Source organism: Pungitius pungitius, chromosome 15 (assembly GCF_949316345.1).
Source record: "Pungitius pungitius chromosome 15, fPunPun2.1, whole genome shotgun sequence".
Classification (NCBI taxonomy): Eukaryota; Metazoa; Chordata; class Actinopteri; order Perciformes; family Gasterosteidae; genus Pungitius; species Pungitius pungitius.
The window spans coordinates 9682818-9704567 of NC_084914.1; the positions used below are offsets into that span (position 1 = coordinate 9682818).

At 42.6% G+C, this 21750-nt stretch overlaps 1 protein-coding gene across 2 annotated transcripts; it reads left to right on the forward strand.

The window, feature by feature from the left end:
- The first annotated feature begins 2376 nt into the window (after positions 1–2376).
- LOC119209246 (rap guanine nucleotide exchange factor 4-like) lies at positions 2377–20443 on the forward strand. 2 transcript variants are annotated; one of them, XM_037458414.2, is made up of 30 exons: positions 2377–2546; positions 6111–6253; positions 7040–7128; positions 8010–8156; positions 11141–11213; positions 11376–11431; positions 12295–12401; positions 12501–12622; positions 12854–13037; positions 13389–13473; positions 13826–13886; positions 13974–14050; positions 14913–15059; positions 15399–15493; positions 15589–15674; positions 15881–15959; positions 16521–16671; positions 16764–16852; positions 16962–16989; positions 17087–17162; positions 17252–17398; positions 17611–17708; positions 18011–18136; positions 18425–18603; positions 18697–18787; positions 18882–18932; positions 19061–19148; positions 19687–19751; positions 19856–19910; positions 20038–20443. In XM_037458414.2, the coding sequence occupies exons 1-30, from the start codon at positions 2479–2481 to the stop codon at positions 20163–20165; spliced, it is 2991 nt and encodes a 996-aa protein (XP_037314311.1). In that variant the 5' UTR covers positions 2377–2478; the 3' UTR covers positions 20166–20443. The 2 variants fall into 2 exon arrangements, with proteins under 2 accessions (XP_037314311.1, XP_037314312.1); XM_037458415.2 differs by lacking the exons at positions 2377–2546; positions 6111–6253; positions 7040–7128; positions 8010–8156 and adding an exon at positions 10432–10539.
- The last annotated feature ends 1307 nt before the right edge of the window (positions 20444–21750 follow it).

The following is a 21750-nucleotide window of genomic DNA, read 5'->3' on the forward strand; positions in this document are numbered from 1 at the left end:
CTTCCAAACACTCCAGCTAAGATGAACACACAAGTCAGCAGTTTAAACGAGCAGCTCTGCACAGTTTATACGCTGCTATGAGTCAGTGTGGCGTGTCCCTTTTATAGCCCAAGCGTTGCTGCATCTATGAGTCCACAAACAATGACACTGCCCCTTTGTGTCTGAATGTGTGTACTGCACATATATTATTCCAACAACATCAGCAAACAATGATGCAATTTCCACTAACATTGAACACATGAGATCCCCGTATGGCTATGTTCTGCAAAAACACATTCTGATGATCAATGAATCAGACTTAGTTCTCTCCAAAATATTTTGAAATAGCCTTACAGAATGTGGTCAATTCTGAGACAGCTGGGGCTGAACCACACACACACACACACAGAGGCACGTGCACACTTTAACAATATGGTGAAAACACGCTCAATCACCCTGCAGCATTACAGTCATGCGTGCTGAAGTGCTGTTTCAAACAGATGCACTAAGGCTAGTGTGTGCAGCCACACGCACACAGTTGCAACAGGCACACTTTTACACGTTGTAATTCACCTGAAGCAGCACAGTAGCGCCTTTTACAATGTCCACCTGCAAGAGGCGGGGACAAGGAGAAGGTTTGCTGTAGGGGTTTGAGATGCAGCAGTAATTCTCCTGCCATCGTCTTTGTCCTCCTCTTTCTATCTGAGCTGCAATGCTTTTTCATAGACACTGAACACAGAGAAAATCCCCAAATGTATTACTTAACTTTTCAACGGACTTCATGCACGGGATGTAAGTCATGGTTTCAGGCGATGCTTCGTGCTCTAAAACCTCCCTGCTCCTCCCCCCTCACTGCCTTTGGGCTGCAGTCATCCTGGTGACAAGCTGCTCCAGTCGCTCTCATCCTCTGCTTTTGTTACTGTTCATTCATCGTTTCACACGAGGCATCCTTCAAGGCTACAGCAGTTACATCCGGCAGAGAGCTTTACTTTACCACATAAACGTATGGAAGCAACGTTCATATGACACTTCTTTATGATGGTAGTCGTCTTCGTAAAACAATAGTTGGATCCTACCCCGGTTGTCATTATAATAGTTTGGTCAAGAATACATTTACAAAAAGGATTATCGTACAGTTGTGTGTGCTGTGTTTAGAGCTTCAGAATTCAAGTTCCCTATTCATATCCTTCCTTTTGCTCATATTGCATGCTATCCGTCCTTGTAAGATGAGTGGCATTCTGTTGAGATGAAGCAACAGAGATCTCCTCACGCTGCATTGCACTGGTGTCTTCAGGGGCCCAAGTCTTCCTTGTGCACTGATCTGTATAAAAGAAGGGTGCTGCTCAGAATTCTTTTTTTAAAACAAATTTTGCAACATAGCAAAGTTAAACAATACACTCCCCCATCGGCAGCAAACATTGTAAACGTTGTAGGCGGAAGAAGAATGGTGTTTTTGATGTGATGGGTGTAACTGTAAAAGAGAGAAAAAATATATAAATGTTTTTACTTATTTTTTAAGCATCACACACAAAGTTCAATAGTTTACATCCTGTTCCTCAAAGACAGTGCTGTGTTCCTCCTTTTCGATGACATCACACGTGTCGGGAAGGCAACCTGTTGTGTCACTCGGGAAAGTCACTGTGATCTCACAGAGTGACAATTTTTTGCTGTCTTGAGACTCTTTGGTCTTTGAGAATTGGGAGAAGATTTGGGAATCCACATCCTATTCCCCCCCCAAATTTGCAACATGCAATCTGCAATTTTCTTTGTAAGATATTTATCTTCCCTGTGAATTTAAATATTTTTAACTGGTCAAATCAAATGCAAATCATATGGCATGAGCAAATTGCACGTTAAAATTGCAAGAGACAATCAAATGTAAAACAAGTCACTGTCAGCATACTTTGTGAAACAAGCCTTTTGTTAGAAAATGAATGTTTTGATCTTTTACTGCTGAACGTTCACCCTAAAGTCACATTGGAGTAACCTAGGCCAATAGGGCTTTTGTGGTGTCCTTTGCATATGACCTTTGAAAGAACAGCTTCCTCATCAAGTATTCCAATATTTAATGAATATGTATTTACGTTTCGTGGTATAGCTTAGCAAATATATTACTCAACAGTCGATCCAAGTTGCATTTCCTATTCTTATAATGTCCAATCGGTCTAACGGACATGTCAACATATTCCATCCTTATTTGAATTGCTCCAATGGGGAGTTTAAAAAAAAAAAAATCTCTCCCAGTGCACTGCAGCGTTTGTGATTTCCATTTGTTAAAGCTCCACAGTTGCCCTCCAAAATGCCACAAATGCACACTGACACAAGTGATCTGAGTGACGCGACGAAGGCAGCGGCAGCAACAGCAGCCTGGCGGAGGAGGAGGAGGAGGAGGAGGAGGAGGAGGCGGCGGGGGGCTCGTTCACTTAACGACCACCGAGCACCGGGGAGCTCTCCCTCCGCTAGCATCGCGCCGCTCTCGTCGACACAAGACCGGGGAAGATGGTCGCGGTGCAGACGTCCCTCGGCTCGTCCCCGTCGGCGGAGTGGATCTGCTGTCTGGATAAGAGGTGGGTGAATACCACACCGCACGAGACCATTTTCCACGCCGTGCACCCACACGCGCGCACAGCGATGACTGTGTGGTTTTTTTTTGTGTTCTTCTCTTTCATTCATCCGCGTCAACGTGGATCAGTTCCCAAACCGGCGACCGCTGCATGCGCGCGAGTGCGAGTGTGCAGTAACGGCGCCGTGGCCTTTTTGCCTTTGTTGTTGGTTCGTTTACCTGGTCCGAGGTTAGTGTCATTTTTGCAGGAGAGACGAATAGCGCTCAGACAGAGATGGCCAAGGCTGCAGCGCCCGAACCACGCACGCCCTCTCTGTTGGATGTGCACCGTCAAAAAGGCGTTGGTGGCCTCGAGGATCACCGGGATGTCTCCGCCCGGCTAGACGCACATGGTTCATGTCTTTCTGCCTAAAATTCGTTTTGAAGACGCCCCCCGTGTGTGTTGGGGATTTTCTCAAAAATAAGGATTAGTGGCATCTTCTTCTTCCATTTTCCGACACATTGCTGCGTGTGAGGATGTATTTGTCTGATCTCATTGAACATAGAATAATCAAACAGCCATTTCACAGAGTAATTATTAACACCTCTCAATCTAGAAGCTGTAGTGTTTCCAAACCCCTTTATCCAGTAACATAAAACGCGTGTGCCCAAAAAGCATAAAGGGCTTAAATAAGTGAAGTGAATAGAAGGTCGGCCATACACTAATGACTTTAAATGATGCACCTCACACCTAAACCTGACAATTAAACATAAGACATGACCTCCACAGCTCACACCCACACATACTATGACACATCCCCACGTTACTATTGGCAACCGGAAGCTACCATCTTGTTTTCTCATCCTCACCTGTAATAAGATCAAAGCGTTACATTCTGTCACTGATAGTGAAGTATCGAACTGCCGATTATTTTCAAATTGGATTAATCTGATTGTTGCTTACCCCGTTTACTGATCAATTGTTTAGTCTATACAATAAAAATAAAACAAATGAGCAAATCTCATCATAGATTTGTAAAGCCCCAGGAACAACAGTCTGAGATATAATATATTTTATTTGCTATCACAAACTACTTAAATATCCACAATCTATTCATATTATTTTTGCTATACAAATTAATGCAAATATATTAACTTCCAATCCTCGATTAGTTGTCTAATCGTTCACTTTTAGTTAAAAATGACTTGTTGTTGAATCTCGAGAATTCAGTAACATATTTCATAAAATCATAGTGAGAGGGCAGGGATTGTTAGTCAAATGTTTTAAATTGTCGTACAATTTGGTGTTTATGATAAATCAAGCACTAAACACAGCAGTATACAGTATATTGTAATCTAAATGGCGCAGGCATTCAGCACTAAGTGGATGTCCGTGAGGGCAGCCGATGTTGTAAGATTAGACCGGTCAGTATGTCTCAGATATTGTAGACCACTCAGTGCTCCTCGGCCATGTGCACCTCCTCATTCAATCAATATCCATCAGTGTGTGTGCGTAGTTTGAGAGCTATCATCAGTACAGTGACTGTTGATGTCAAGAGTAAGAGGCGGGTAGAGAGGGAAGGAAGACAGAGGTTAAGATACGACAGTCTTTCATATATATCCGTCTGAAGGGATTTATAGCCAGCTTATGTGAGACAAGATGACATTTCTTTTGCCCCGGGCATGTCATATACGGTCCAGTCAACACACAAATAGAACCGGTCCAGATGCCAGTTGAGGTTTAATGTCCCTCTGCTGCAGGGAATCACAGAACATGGTGACCGGTTCCCACACGGTCCAAGACGAAAGCAATGTGTGAGTTAAATCGGTATAAATATTCTGTAGGTTGATTTGCAAATAGGACACGGTGGGATGAGTGAATTAATGAGTGCTTTTACTATTCAGCGTTTTCTTTATGCATCCAATTCAGGGGCATCTCCTCAACAGTAATGTGTTGATCTGCCAGCGTGGCAAATCTTTTGTGTTGAGGCTGTCTGACGTTTTGGCTGGCTACAACAAATCAACCTGTGATTTATTTGTCTACAAACAACGATTCCCCCCCTAGACGGGGTTTCCTGAGACAATCTGCAAAACCTACTGGTGTCTCTCGATTTTCTCCTCGGTGTGCCGCTGGATTTTTATTATTTGCGGTTGAAAGCTGAGATCTCTGCTGACGTAAACGGGAGGGGACTGAGGGAGGGAGAAGTCAAATAAGAGAGACACGCCGGTGAAAGGCAAAGCAGGAGAAGGTGAACGGCTCTCAGGTCACATCCGTCACCACCGCGCGGGGAGGCAGATTCCTCTGGACAGGCAGGTTGCGAGCGGGCGCAGGACCCCGACAAGGAGGACAAGGATTCAACCAGGGGGGGACGGACGGATCTTAACCGTTTCACTGTGGGCGGATGGGTGAAGGTCGTCCATTCAACCCCGTCGAGTTAACCTCCCTGTCTCCCCCGATTGCAGCAAGTGGGAGTCCCCCCTGTCTACACCATTAACCCCGGCCTACACCGGGATATGACGCTCTGCGAAGGGAGTAGGAGGATGATTGGAGGATGAGTCAGAGATCCAGAGAGAAAAAAAAAGAGATAACAAGACAGAGAGAAAAGTAAAGAGTCACATCTGTAATAACCACGAGCTGTTGGCAGATGTTGTGGGACCGGAAGATGTGTGGTGCAGTGCGGTCCTCGAGGCTAAGTCTGTGTTTATCTGGGAGTTCCATCGTGGCTACGGAGGACAATGCACTGCAGCTCAGGGACACAAACACGTCTGCTCATCTCTGTATGTATGCGTGGATAAGACGGGAGTCATCACTGCCTGTGAGCTTGCGTAAAAAGCTCTAACAATGGGTGGATGGTGAGTTGAGGTTACACATGTCCATTAGGACAGGGTGGCTGTGCCAGTAATGCAGAGGAGATGATGGGTAGCTTGAAGAAGAAGAGGGCAAGTCTTGGAAGAGACGGGTAGAAAGATGGATGGAGATTAGAGACACTCGTGCAAGGATGAGAATATGGGGCTAACTGTGTGTTACTCAATGGCGTACTGCCCCTGTAGTAGAATGTTTAAGCTTCTTTACGTCCAGTAATGACACTCTTCAATGTGTGTATGTGTGGTCATGTTTAAGCCTATAAGGAGTAGCAGCAGTGGAAATGAGATATTACATCAACGCCCCGTGGGGGGTCTGAGCCGAGAGAAGTAACACCTGCACCTCGCTAAGACGCAAGAGCTAACAATGAAGCAGAGCGCTTACACACATACACATAAACACACACACACGCACACATATGGGTAACACTTAAACCACTGAGCTTCCTTTTATCTCTAGCGAACAATTCCAACCATATTTTTTCACGTTTGGGTCCATAAACGGCTGATTGCAAATATTGAGTGTTGCTGTTGAGCATGAGTATTTCTGATTGATTTCTTACCCTCCATTGGGGCATCAGACTCGCTTGAAATAGATTATCCATCACAGTGAAAGATACATCATGCAGTAAATTATTTTGTTGAAATAGTTTTGCAGTCAACCCCCCGATGGAGGTCCTTCAGCACCCGACGTTGGATCTGATGATTGTTTTTTTTCCCTCCACAGGCCCTCTGAGCGCTCTGGAGAGGATGTGGACATTATCCTGACCAGATTGAGAGAGGTCAAAGCCTTCCACAGGTTCCCACCTCCGCTCTTACTGCAGATCTGTGCTTGTGCCTTCTATGAATGCCTGGAGAAAGGCATCACCTGTATGTACATTTGTACAGACACACACACACACACACACACACAAACATGCACAACTAGTTGGATTATGAAATTAAATAATGTAGGTTTGGTTTTTAGTACGGCGATAGAATAGCTCTCCATAGTGAAGCATTGTCATACACTATATTCAGGCCATGTTATGATGAGACAGTTGTGCCTTTGCTATTTGGAAATGGTATTGGAATACAAAGTTGTTGTTTTAGTTCAGGATTAGGGACTTCTCCACACACACATAGTGCAAGCCTTTTTTTAACGCATTCGTAGCACATAGATGTGACTTATTGCATTATTGATTAATCAGTCAATTACATTTTTAATTATACATGTTCTGCTTCATATAGAGAACATGACTCCCCAAATTTGAAAAGCTGTATCCACAAAAAGTCAACCACAAAAGTAAAACTAATAAGTTAGTTCAGCTCTAAACATTTGTTTTTGTATTTGTTAAACTTACAGTGGGCACGTGTTTGTTCCTAATACTGCATAGATATATTACAATTTTGAAAAGATCTTGTGTTTTTTTTGTTATTGTTACAAAATAAATCTCCCCATAATATCTAAAGCATAGGTTAGGTTGTAATTAAGTAAGGGAATTATTGGGCATACTGACTTTGAGGATATTTGTTTCCCAGTAACACAAGGACAGGAAAGACTCCATATTTTGCAATGAAACGGTTTGCTTAGAAATTAATCTAAAAACCCGAACAATCTACAAGTCTGAGGGAAGTGCACTTTATAGTGTTTTTTTTGTATTTCACTATCCACAGTGTTCCGACAGGGTGACATAGGCACCAGCTGGTATGCTGTCCTGTCTGGCTCTCTGGATGTCAAAGTGTCAGAAACTGCCAACCACCAGGTAAGCTCGGACTCAAGAGAGATTATTCCTACTAAGCTATTTACATGGCTAATGAAAATCAATCCTTGACACATGATGGCTCATCTAACCATTTAGCCGCTCTAGTAAAGGCTTTGTTGGGGGGGCTGGGTTGCCTTTTTGTCCATCCTAATGACAAGAAATATCCCATGAATCTCCCTTTTTATATGCAACATTCCATTCTCAGAGTAGCATGATTTTGTGGTGCACTTGTTCGGTTTGTGCAACCAGTAAACAGTGTAATGTTGTGATGTGTGTTGTACTACCATACTAGTGAGACCCTTTTTACTGAATGTGCTTTATACATAGAACTCAAATAATATTGGCAAATCCTACATCTGTAAATGGTCCTTTTTGGAATATGGCCTGATCCAGAATGTTCATATTCACATGCCAGAGCAAAGCTTTTTGCTGCATGTTTAGTGCACGGTGCATATCAAGGAGAAGAGGTACGTTTGAGAAAAGGATTTGTTGCCAGTTAAAGGCGCAGATAAGAAGCCCCTCTATTGTGAAATGTCCTTTTCATGTATAGAGCCCTTAAGAGCCATTGGTGGCCTAGTTTCTGTTGCTATATTTGAAATGTCAGTTTTGGACAGCTGAAAAGGTACTTGTCTAAATCACAGGACTGAGGCAATGTGTGAGTTTTTTACAAGCTTGTTAGAATTGCAACGTGCATTTTAACCGTTTTCTGATGTTTCAAAGAACTCACAAGTCATTGAGATTGTAATGTAGTTTTACTGGTCATAAAAAATCTGGTGTGGAAGGACTCATTTGATTTTATTTAGGCCTTACATTGAAATACATATTCATTCTCAAACATTCATAGCTGCACGGAATATAATATGAAATGCGTTTGTGTGCAGGATGCAGTCACCATCTGCAGTCTGGGGATTGGGACGGCGTTCGGGGAGTCCATCCTGGACAACACGCCACGGCATGCAACAATTGTCAGCAGAGAGACCAGTGAGCTTCTCCGTATCGAACAGAGGGAATTCAAGAGCCTCTGGGAGGTGAGAGACAAACTGTGAGCGCCTCTACTTCATGTGGCCCGGGAGAATGAGCTGGAACTTCAGGATTCAGCATGAACGCTGTCTTGATAATGTCCCTCAAGCTGTTCGTCTTTGAAAAACCTTCCTCTATTGATGGGGTAATTTCCACACAACCTTTCACTGTAATTGTGTGTTTAACCACAAGAGGGCTGTCCGCCATGACGATGACTTTCTGTTCCACCTGTTAGATACGCACTCCAGGTGAAGTGCGTCACGAAGCAGAGAGAGAGAGAGAGAGAGAGAGAGAGAGAGAGAGAGAGAGAGAGAGAGAGAGAGAGAGAGAGAGAGAGAGAGAGAGAGAGAGAGAGGGAATCCAAAGTATCAATAGCAGGGATCCCTCCGCTACTTATTCATTGTCTGACTCAAAGGCATATATAATCTAAATATTACTGCTTTCACCTCCATGAATAAAACTAGTGTTTCCACCTGTACTCTTCTACTCATGGTGTGACAACAGTAAAGATGAGGTTAGATAGTATTCTGAGGCAATTGCACTAATCCTCATTAAGAAAAATTCAAGCAGATATACCAAGCAGACCATTTGATGGGTCACTACATCGTTATTTGCAACTGTGCTGTCCCTGTTACTACAAGTACAACTGACATAGTAAGAACAAATAGGTTACAATGATCTGCAATCATAATTATATGACAGAGATATTACTACTTGCAGTATATATGAATCAAATGCAGCCACAAGGGGCATTATGGTCGGTAAGGGTATGGATATTACGGGATAATATGGATATATTGCAGATTCAACTTGCATTAATAAAACTCATCACACCTAAGAGGAGAAAAGGAACATACTAACTATTGTGTGGATTAACTTGGATAGCTCATGTCCACAATATAAAAGCCTGTTTGGTCTGGCACATTTCTAATTTCTGTTCAATGCAAATATATTAACTAAATAAATTAAGTCTTATCTTTTTCTTTAAAAATGGCATTATTGATTTCATAATTCACAATTGTGTTGAGCCATTTATTTTGTGTGTGCAACAAATTGGAGCCTCCAATGTTATTGGAGTGCAACGGGAAATAAATGAATTATTTATATATATGTGGGCTTTTGTTTCGACTTGCTAACATGGAGCCCAACAATTTGTGGAGTAAAGTATATGAGGCTTTGATTACAGCTCTGATCGACTACGGACATATTCTAAGTGTGTTCTATATTGATTCAATCATGCAGCATGTTTTGTTCCTGAAAATGAAAGTCTCTTCATGCGTTATGCGGTGGGGAAAATGTTTCAAAGGTCTTTGTAAAGGTAGTACTTTACCTCTGGGATTGAGGTAAAAACCTGCTTTGTACTTCTCAAAAGAAAATACTGTTTTCTGCTACCTGTGCCAGTACAAAACAGGTTAATTTACTAATCCTTTGCGATTTTAATGAAACAATAATAACCTTTTGTATTGTTATTACCGCATGAATGGAAATGGGTTTGCTGAAACGTGATATCTGCATTTCTGACGATATAAATGAAGATATAAAAGCGACAATAATTGGTTATTAAAGCCTGTGTGTCATCTTATCATTGGGCTCGCAGTGTGCTTGTTTGCCAACTAAGTGCCACTCAGTCGTCCTATCTGCAAAAAGTTGTCCTTATTCAACTTATAGTAAAAGGTGATTTGTTTCTAATGTTTCCCTCTATGTGTCTGTGTGTATGTGTCTGTGTGTGTCTGTATGTGTGTGAATGGACTAATTTGGGTGCATGTGCTTGTGTGGGACCAGGACTACAAAGCCAAAGCATGAATGCTGTCATGTGTTTGATGAAAAGATGAAAGCAAAAAAAGCGGTGCTCCATAATTCTAATACCAAGTGAAAGGAGGATGAATGAACATGTTAAACAGTTTGTTCTCTCCGACACATGTATGTAAACATGTAGACACACAGAATATGCCAAACTGGCCTTTCTCTCCTTATTTGGCCTTCCACCTGCTCAACATATCTCCCGCCCACTTCCTCTCTCCCCTTGGCCACGTTGAGTCTTTTGCTAGCTTCCTTCCTCTCCTCCCTCATCCTCACTACTCCTTTCTTCCCCTCTTCCGTCTCCTTTCTTCTCCTCCACCATAGTAGCTCGGCCACACAGAGACTGAGGTCACCGTGGTAACCTGTGAGAGAAAAGTGGTCTGGTTCTTGGCTGGATCAGGAGAGCAAGAGACACTGGAGGACGACTATTTGTGTGTGTGTGTGTGTGTGAGAGAGAGAGAGAGAGAGAGAGAGAGAGCACCTTGTTTTGTGCAGAATGCTGTCCGGTGGCTTGAGTGTGAGTTGTAAAGTAGCAGAGGGCAGCTCTCTGGGTATCAATCCTTTCGGCACTAGGCGAGTGATTTACCTGAGGTGAGTGTGGTGTGTATGTCGGCTCCACTGTAGTGTTTCTGTATATTTTTATTCAAGTAGTCTTTTGTCAAATGAAGTTATTTAGTCATGTTTTTCCTGGCTGTGTGTATGTGTTTGTGTCTTCAGGTCAAACAGATGAGCTATTTGTCTCTCTTTGAAAGTGTGTGTGTGTTTGGCTTCTTCCAGAAAAATGACCTTGCAGAAAAGCAAAGCCGCATTCAGGCACAACATGGCTTGCTGTGTGTATCTGTCTCCTCTAAAGAAATGCAAATATATTTTATTGGTCTTAACCGCTGTAAGAACAGCATCTGTACACATGCAGCATGCTCTCATTAACCCCGGGGTGAATGCTGCTGTGAGCGTGTAACATAATGTTAGTTGTCCTGAATGTAAATGATCTTGGTTGCACAAAGGCCTTTGTTTTGAGGAGCACTTGCATTGTGTCTCTGGAAAGTAATGCTGTTTGTGCGTTGGAGAGCGGCGGAGAGACGATGTGTTTTGTGATGTTTATTAGATGATGATATCGCAATAGCGATGCATCATAATAATTAAGGTGTAAATGTTTACATCTTTTCTTGCGCATGTGTGTTTTATCTTGTAGAAGTATCGTCAGAGCTTGGCTGGACTGTTGGCTCCTCCTTATGGAGCTATGGAGAGTGGATCCAACAATGACAGTGAGTAGACACACACACACACACACAAAGACAATGTTATAGCGTCTGATTTATACAATGAATAGGTTGTATTTTTATGTTCATGAATGGAAAGTATTTGCATCCAATAAAAATATTGAATTTAGTTTACAGTTTAACACATTTTTATTTTTTACTCATCAGGACTCTCTGACAAAGACAACATGAACTCAGACTCTGCAAACAAATCTCACAACAAGGTAAATAAATCTCCCCAGCACGCTGCTTGGAACCATCGGCTTTGTCTTCGATTTGTGTAGAAAGTAAATTAAAAATGAAACCTCAGCATGATCAACTTGATCCTTTAAATAAGGATTCCTTAAAGCTTTGCCCTTCCTCAAGGCACACAAAGCCTAACTGGACCAAACTCTAAACCAATTTAGAGTGGGCCAGGAAGCCTCGGCCTCTATATGCCCCACCACTTGTGTCGGACATATTACGGAGCATTAAGACTTTACTAGATTGTAGTCTCGACCGGTAGATGAGTGATTTTTAATGTGTGATAAAATTCTTTAGTTGTGAACAGCGTAACCGTAGTTTCATAAAATTGTGCACTGCTGCATATTCCCTTTTCCGTGATTTAATCAGAATGACAGAATGGATTTAGGAGGTGTGCGTTTTTGGGAAAAAAAGAAGAAGAGACAAGTGATGACTCACAGCTGTGATCCTCTGTAGTTATGCTAATGCAGGCTAATGCATTCGCATCGACAAAAGATCCCATCTGCCCAATTAGCAGGCCTTCCTTTGTTGTTTTCAACAGCAGCTGTGTGTGTATACACATCTGCCTTTCTTTCTCAGGTGCAGGTGTGATCTGTCGAGGATGTGTTTGCATGTACGCCCTGTGTTTTTTGATCATTGGTTTCTGGTACAAGCGTTATATTACTGCTGTTTTGGTGGATGCTCTAAGCATCAACCTGCAATGCACACATCCCTGAAAGAGTGTGTTTTTATTTAAAAGATCCATTTTATTGTGCATTACAGCCTGATGTCGGCATATATTTGGCTTGGATACAGGGAACAAACCGTTGACAACACTCTCCTAATGTCCTTGTGTGTTCTGTAGATCCCTTCAGAGAAGCTGCAAAGAGCAGGGAAGGTCCTCCGTAACGCCATCCTGTCCAGAGCCCCACACATGATTCGAGACAGGAAGTACCACCTCAAGACGTACAGGTGAGAGCATGTTTGTCTACAATTCCAAATGTGTGTTTACACAGAACTATGCATTGGACAGCTTTAGGACAAAACGATTGGTGTGTGTTTGTGTTGCAGACAATGCTGTGTAGGCACGGAGCTGGTGGATTGGTTGGTGCTGCAGAGTGCCTGTGTTCTCACACGGTCCCACGCTGTTGGCATGTGGCAGGCACTATTAGAAGAAGGGGTGCTCAACCACGGTAGCTAAAACTTTCTCTCTTGCGTTTTATGAAAACAACTGTGATCACTGAGCATGCACGGTATGTGCTCAAATACAGTATTTCGATTCTAATACGATGTTATTGTAAAGTATCTAGACAACAAAATGCGGTTTAGCATCTGACTGAAATGCAAAGAAAGCAATTAAAAAAAAGAAGAAGAAAGTGCAATGGAGATAATATATAGTGGATATGTATAAATATGTTCTCCAGTGGACCAGGAGCTGGGTTTCCAGGACAAGTACTTGTTCTATCGTTTTCTTGATGATGAGGAGGAGGACACACCGTTGCCTAGTGAGGAGGAGAAGAGGGAGAGTGAGGAAGAGCTGCCAGAGACCATCCTCCTCCTCGCTCAGACTGGCCCTGACGCTCTGCTGCGGATGATCCTCAGGAAATCGTCAGTAATAATTAATTATATGGCACGAACATTACTTTCTGCAGATGTCTGCACCAATTTCCCTTTACACTTTTCATACGTAATTTGCGTCTTAACTGTGCTATTTTTTCATATTTTAATTATGTTTCGGAATAAGCTCACCAAACCAAACATAAAACCAAACCAAAACTGACCACTGTAATGTTCATCTCTATAATGTGGAATAATAAGAACAAACGACGGCTACATTTCAAACAGCAATGTTATCTTAGCGTCAGGATGTGTTATTGTTAACTTAGCTGTGGTGAATTAAGAAGTCAAGCAAGCTTGGAAATGTCATGGTGAGTTGATTCATTCTGTGTGTGTCTGCAGGCCTGGTCAGAGGACAGGGGACGACCTAGAGATCATCTACGACGAGCTACTTCACATCAAAGCCTTAGCTCACCTCTCCAACACTGTGAGTCAAGAAGACTGTTGATTAATCAGAACTTTATTTGATGGGGAGTGGTTGTCCCTAGCGTTAGAATTTCTCTTGTACTAGATGCAATCACATTATTATGATAATGAAAAGTCACATGAAGCACATTCCAGGAGAAGAATGGGATTCACAAACAATGGGCTTTTCCCTTTAACCTTTTCCTCCTTCTTTTCTTATTGAGCATAGTGCTTAATGTCATAAATGTCAGCAAAACTCTGTACTGTCTGGACGTATTGTAAGACACGATGTCTGTGCATTTGACTGTTGTCTCACATATTTCTACAGTGCAGTAAAGTCCAGTGTGACTTGAGAAGTGTTCTCTGGTTTGTAGGTGAAGAGGGAACTGGCGAGCGTTGTGATCTTCGAGTCGCATGCAAAAGCTGGAACCGTGTGTGAGTCTTTGCTTTGTCCACCTTTATCCACATACCCTTTAACCACGTATGTCGGGGAGATATTTGTTAGTCCTCTTTATCTTCCAGTGTTCAACCAAGGAGAGGAAGGCACGTCATGGTACATCATCCAGAAAGGCTCTGTCAATGTGGTCATCTACGGCAAGGTGCGTGTGTGTGTAAATAGGTATCAAAATAAATCTGCTCAGTGTTGAATATAACGTCATTTAGCTGATGCTTTTGGCAAAAGCAACTTATGTTGCATTTTTAACACATGGAGTTTACATTTTAGCCCAGGGAGCAAGTCAGGGTTAGGTGTATTGCTCAGGGACACTTTGACATGGGACATGGGTAAGCCAGGGTTCAAACCAACAACCCTGTGGTTCCTGGCACACCCTCTCCAATCCTTGAGCCATATTACATGGAGTTAAGCCTGGTACCAAGAAGTGTGACACTGTACAGTTACATTTCAATCCTATCAAATCCAAAATGTAACTCTACTAAGTGTAAATGTGATCTTGACACTGGATAATGACTCCAGCTCTTTCGTACAATTGACTCTGTAAGAGTTTAATCTTTTTTTCAAGTGTAATTTCAACTCTGCACTTCAACACTTTTGCCCAACACCAGAAAATGAACTCTAAGGATTTTGCTGTGTACGTGCACTGTTGGTGTTTCCCAGACACAGAGGGCAGATACTGCCAGGCCAGCAGCATCTGCCCTCTGTGTGTCTGGGAAACACCAACAGTGGAGTTTGGCAAACTGTGAACAGCTCACGATCACTCATCACTATGATTAAATAGCTTAAGGGATCGTACGCATACACACGTTCACACCACAGCGATTTTTAACCACTGCGCAGTCACATGCACTGCGTGTGCACGCATTCAAAGTACAAATGATTCATCTCAGTGTTGTGTGCTCCTGACTTTTCCTCAGGCGCTGCGATGACTAATTAACCGTGTTTGTGTCTGAGCTTGTTGGGATGTTGGTCTGTGCGTGCATTCATGCGTGCCATGTTTGTCTCAGGGTGTTGTGTGTACGCTCCACGAGGGCGATGACTTTGGGAAGCTGGCCCTGGTTACAGATTCACCTCGTGCCGCCTCCATCGTCCTGAGAGAGGACAACTGTCACTTCCTTCGTGTTGACAAGGAAGACTTCAACAGGATTCTCAGGGTGGGCAGATGAGATGGGTGTTTAGGCTCCGATGGGATACGAGTGCAGTGACAGAAACACCAAATTACTACATTTGTACCAAACCCTTCCCCCGATGTGTTCACACAGTCCGTGCTAAGCCCAAATTGTTAAAGTTGACAGTAAGATGCATTCAATCGGAAACAATCTCCATCATTTGGTCTGTAGGAAGCATCCCAGATGCTGCCAGACTGTTATGTTTGCCTCCCTCCCCTGGTAGATTAGCTGTATTACATTTTGAATGCTTGCGTTTTTGCATTTGACATGTTACGTGTTATGACATATTACTGATTGTGCACATCATTATGTTGCTTTTTTCAGGATGTGGAAGCCAACACAGTGCGGTTGAAAGAGCATGAACAAGCTGTGCTGGTGTTAGAAAAGAGTCCTCGCGCCTCCACCTTGGGAAGCATCAAGTATGTGTGTTAGTGGGAGTTGTCCCTGCATACATATTAAGCGAGTAAGTGTACAAAAGAGTGAATCTCTCCCTCGCTCACCTCACCTTTTGCAGGTACACTGTGATATCAGGAACACCAGAGAAGATTCTTGAGCACTTCCTGGAGGCCATGAGGATGGACATTCATCACAGTGAACCAGGTAGCCCAACTTTAAAATAAATATGGCTATTAGGCATAATGAATAAATAGATAGTTAACAGAGATGGTCCAGATAAGCTATGAAATGCATTGCAATGAAAGCGGAACTAAACGAGGCACAGATTAGAAAACCTAATGAATGATTTTCACTCCTTCCCTTACTAATTCTCCTCCCTCCTACTGTATGCTTCTCTTCTCACATGTTAGACCCAGCAGTGGATGACTTTGTCCTCATGCATGGTGTCTTCATGCCCAACAGCCAGCTGTGTCCTCTCCTCCTGGCACAATATCCTTTCTGCCATTTATTTTATATTTCCTCCTTCATTCAAACTGTCGATGATATTTATCTGGTAGGAACACTCAAAGTAGAACTGTTGACCACTCCATGGACCACAGCCATGGACGGACGTGTCTATTGTTGTTCACTGCATACTACAATATTATAATGTTACTGACAGCAACTTAGATTGTGCAATTCACCGGTTCTGCTTATGGACCATCAGGCACCAATGAACTGCTCACAGACTGAACACCTCGATTCACACTATAGTAACAAGTTGTAGTTACAGTTGCAGCGGGCCCTTTCTAATTGTCTAGTTGTTGTGGTGTAGGCGTCGGGGTACTTGTACTTTACCACAGCTGAGGCTACGATTGGACATAACAAACAGCAAACCTTTGTGACCGATAAGAGGAATGCGGGTCAACTGCGGCCTTGAGTGGGTCATTTACTGTATGTTTCAGTAGATCTTATCATGCGCTGCTTAATCAAATTGGATGGACAGGTTTTCAGTATTAGATCGACAAATAAGAAATCCTCTTTTGTTATTACCTTTAACCCCCTGTGCACCTACCACACCACATCTCCACCTGGCTCGGAACAGGAGAGGTTGGAATATGCACTGAACAGTAAGAGGAGGGCCCTCATTCTGGCCCTCCGCTGGGCCAACACACAGACGTACCTGCTACAGGAAGAGCCTGCCACAATCTCCTTCCTCGAGGTGAGTGAAGCACGCCTTCAGATGTAAATTGCGTGACTTGCATCAAGCGTACGCCTGGTCTGAGTAGGCTTGTTCCTCTCTGTCCCCCGTAGGAGTTGTATGGGAGTTTATCAAATGATTCTCGGATTTTGAGGGCTTTGAAAGACTTTGTTCCAGACCTTGAGAAGATCGTCAAATTTCAGTATGTTTCCCAGCTGCAGTTTCCTAACTTTAACTGGGATGATTTCTGTTCCAGTGACATTCATTGTAGCTTTTTTTTGTGTCTTTCTCCACACGTTTATATTATTTAGTTCGGAAGAAGCCAAATCTATAAAAAAGGTATTTTCAGACCTCTGTCTGTCATTTTATTCAATAGTACATTTTACCTGTTGTCATGGTGATGTCGACTGTACACTCTTTTTGTGTAATCCTACAGAAAACTCTCATACGGCAGTTCAGCAACGGGGAGGAAAGGCTGCAGAAGAAGCAGCCCATTAGGAATCACGATGACAGTAAGTCAGTGTGTGTATATATATATATATATTTGTAATACTTGAAGCAGTCCCAGACCATTGTGTTGCATTCTTTTTTGCACATCTAGTCCTGTTAAAGGTGTACTGTGGTGATCACACATACACCACTATCCGGGTTGCCGTGGCAGCGACTGGAAGAGAGGTGATCAGTGCTGTGGCCGACAAACTCGGCACCACTGATGAGCTGGTGTTGCTCCACCTCAGCTCCGCATGTGGTAAGAACACCGAGTGATGTTCAAAACCGATTAAAAGTTGTTTCAGTTGCCTCTTCTCAAAGAAGACACGATGAATAATGCTAACTGTGTATACCACGTCTGTGACTGTGTGTACAAGGTACATATTTTAAGTTTGCTCACTGAGAATGGGTTTACCTAATGCTCTTAGAGGAATATATCAATAAACTCAACTACCTCTATTTCTCTTACAGAAAAACAAATCCTGAAGCCGAATGATGTTTCTGTGTTTTCTGCTCTGAGCATCAATGGGCGATTGTTCGCCTGTCCTCGAGACCAGCTCGGCAGTCTGGTAAGAGATTCTTTACTTTCACTGTCATTTTCATGAAATGGCTTAACATGAATCACTTGCATTCATTCTTTGTTGTGGTTACATTATCAGGCGGATGTGTGAGTTCATACAGTAAAAAACATACAATAAGGCACAGCTAGCCATGCTCAATGGATGTTATAGGCACTATTACAATAGGTCTTTGTCACATAACATGATTTGAAAGTCCTTGATTATATTACACAGATTAATTTATATATAAAGACTATTTGATGTGATAATCCATTTTCCCAAATGTCTGTATTTGTGTCCATGTGTCTCAGACCCCTCTCCCAGAGCAGGAAGGCCCCACTGCAGGCTCCATGTCAACGTTTGAGCTGATGAGCTCCAAAGACCTGGCTTACCAAATGACCTTGTATGACTGGGAGCTCTTCAGCTGCGTTCATGAGGTATCATCACATATGGATACACACACGCACACACACGCACACACACACACACACACACACACACGCACACACACACACACACACACACACACACACACTTATAAACAATCCGACGCATGCTTTTTTTTCAACTAGTTTCATTCTAGTCTGAGCATACAAGGGTAACCTTTCACAGCAATCTCTTTCTTTTTGCAGGACCTTTTCCATTCTGATACTGCATCTATGTTTATGATAACAAAACTCACAGTAGTAATGCTGTCACATGATTAACTCTCTCCCCTCCTGCAGCACGAGCTGCTCTACCACACGTTTGGCCGGGCGAGCTTCAGAAGGACTACGGCTAATCTGGACCTGTTTTTGCGGAGGTTCAACCAGGTTCAGCTGTGGGTGGTCACTGAGGTGTGCCTCTGCTCACAGCTCAGCAAGAGAGTGCAGCTCCTGAAGAAGTTCATCAAGATAGCAGCACAGTGAGTGGTACCGACTGGTGACCGTTGCACACTCCATACGTATGCTGGCGCTAAGATGACCAGATTCACTCGCCTGTGTGTATTTGTCCATAGCTGTCGGGAGTTTAAGAACCTAAATTCATTCTTTGCCATCATTATGGGGATGAGCAACCCTGCTGTCAGCAGATTGAGCCAGACGTGGGAGGTAAACTTTGTCTAATCTATGTCTGGGAACTGCATTACACTACTGCTAAGAGCATTACATTCATGTCACTGAGAAATGTGTCTTTTCCTGACAGAAACTTCCCACCAAGTTTAAGAAGTTCTACGCCGAGTTTGAGAGTATGATGGTAAGTTCAACAGAAATCTTTACGGATTCATTTAAAACCAAAACCCAAACGACCTGTATTTTTGCAATTTCGTTAACCTGAGCTCCAAATGATTTAAAAATGGACACTATGTGTACGTTTTGTGACAGGACCCATCAAGAAACCACCGCTCCTACCGACTCACTGTCACCAAACTGGAAGCACCAATCATCCCCTTCATGCCCCTCCTCCTCAAAGGTACGACTCAGTGTAGAGGAGATATTCTCACTCTGGTGGGCGCACAACAAAATCGGTTGGATAAAATAAAAACTGCATTTTGACATTTAGATTTTTTTTTTAATATGTAATATTTAATGTATAGTACTCAAAAACTCACCTGATTAAATAGCATTTATTCAGCGTAATTTCAATGACAAATGTCAAACGTCAGGTCAGGTAGGGACAAATGTTTTTAGCCTCTGTTCACTAATGTTCTCTCCAATGCAGCAACCAACAATAAATAGGTTTTTGAAATTTAAAAGTAATGTTGGAGACAAACCTGCACTAGTAAAAGCTACAACGCATTTGTTGAAGAAACAATATGCATTAAATATGGATTCATTATGGCATGCGGTGATGAGTAAGGGTGAGCAGAATGCATTATGTATTATTTGTTATCTGTTCTTTCTTTGTGTTTTTTAATCATTTATGTGGGATAGTAGTCCTTGGACTTTCATTGTGATCAAAAGTGAGCCAAAAGGTAGGCTGCCAATAAATGACACTTTCATCTTTACAGACATGACATTTACACACGAGGGCAACAAGACCTTCATTGACAATATGGTGAATTTTGAGAAAATGGTGAGTATCTGTACACCTTAAAGGATTCATTTTGTAGACGTGTTACTGTTCTTCACTCAAGTCGGATGCAATATCTAAAGAGCCTCTTATCCTAATCTCTCCAGCGCATTATAGCTAACACAATTCGACAAGTGAGGCACTGCAGGAGTCAACCGTTCAGTAAGTCTGCTCATTACTTCTTTCTACACTTACTTCTTTTACCACATTTTCATTCTGGCTTTACACAAATCTATCCAATGACATTGTTTTTAAAAAAAATGTTTTTTTACCTCTCCTACTGCATTAGATCCTGAGATATGCCAACCAAACAAAAATCAAGCAGACGTACGGGGCTACGTGAGGAAGCTCTGTGTGATCGACAACCAGAGGGCACTGACGCAGCTCTCTTACAGGATGGAGCCTCGGCGGACTTGAGCAGCGAATCTTCCACCGCCCTCGCCTTCTCTGTGACGTCAGCATAAAAGAACGCACGCGCACATTATCTGGATGAAGTAACACGCCTGGCCGTTCAGTAGCAAAATCACTGACTTTAGCATCACCGTGGGCTGTTTTGGATGACGGACTCGATACTGTGCCATTAAAAGCCTCTTTTTTCCTGGACAGATGAAAAACTGTTCAGCTGCTGTCTTGTCGCTGTGTCTCTGAGGGTTTTATCCGTAGTAGTTGTTACTGTTTTTTTTTTTTTTTTTTTTTAGATAGAACTGTAATGTATAGAACTTGAATCAATATCCTGCATGACTGAACTCCATAGGCTTTGTGTTCTATACAGTGTACTTCTATCGGAGAGTCGTGTAATGTTGTGCTACCCCAAATGAGCCCTAGTTTACAATGTATTACTGTACCTGCCTGTAAAGCAAGCCCCACTCTCCTGATGGTCCATAGACAGAAAACAATGAAAACCCCCTTCAAATGGAGGTAACTAGACTCTTCCCCTTTTCCCTGCCAAATATACAGAACAAGTACTTATTCACTTCATGAACTAAATAATTATATCCAATATGAAACATTTGGGGGTTTTATGTCCTCTCAGTAAATATCAGTATCCCTTAACTAGTCGGAAACTTCAGCTACTAAACAGAGTATTACTTTGATTAAAGCCCTAGTTGTTTTGCAAACAGTCATTCAATTTAGAATTACAGTATTGCGTTGAATTTTTGCATCGGAGCAACTTTTTAATTGTCATCTCAGTCCGTGTCATTTTAAAGAAATATATATGTGGGTGTACATTGTAAGAGTGTTCTTCATTTTCCTTTGATCTCAGGAGCTTCTGATGTGATAGTTTGTCAAGAACTGCAGTGCGGCCGGCTCTCCCCAGAGCAGCCTGTAACTGTACTCGTATGTGTGGTCTGCCTTGTAAATAAAAAAAATTAGCTAATTTAACAGTGATTACGCTTTGATGACATTCTTTAATGCACACTTGGACTGGCCTCAGCCTAAAGGAGCGCTGAGTGACATCACCGGGGGGGGGGGGGGGGCGCTTTACAAACGCCAAACGTGACATTTAAAAGATGTATGGGGAACCCTTTTTGGAATTTTCCTTTAACAACATCCCAGAGTTAAGTTTCAGTTTAGTGATTCATTGCATTGAAGCTTCTGGTAGTCATGTTGTATTCATGCCATGACTCACTGTTCTGTCTCCACTAGCACTGGATAGCTGTCACTGACCGAGAAGAGTCCTGACTTCCCATAGCTGCTCTCACCTCTCCCTACACATAGATGTCACCACGGCTGTCTTGCTTGATGATGTCACTGGGTCATTCCTTTGAGGCTGAGTAACACGACTGCTCAGCTTCGTGAGTGTGTGTGTGTGTGTGTGTTTGTTTGTTTTCAACGATGGATTTATATATTGGAGGCCGTCGCCTTTGTTACTTACTGATTAACTATGTCTGACATGCTGTATGTCAGAGCTCTATATCTCTGCCTGTTTGTGTGTGTGTGTGTGTGTGTGTGTGTGTGTGAGGCTTAATATAGACACAGTTATCCAGGAAGAAGGAATGCC

What these genes read in the sequence shown, in the direction of transcription:
- LOC119209246 (XM_037458414.2), top strand. Translation starts at nt 2,479, where the DNA reads ATGGTCGCGGTGCAGACGTCCCTCGGCTCGTCCCCGTCGGCGGAGTGG. An exon ending in CATTAGGAATCACGATGACA is followed by an intron (nt 17,163 to 17,251) that starts GTAAGTCAGTGT and finishes TTGCACATCTAG; the next exon opens with TCCTGTTAAAGGTGTACTGT. An exon ending in TTCATCAAGATAGCAGCACA is followed by an intron (nt 18,604 to 18,696) that starts GTGAGTGGTACC and finishes ATTTGTCCATAG; the next exon opens with CTGTCGGGAGTTTAAGAACC.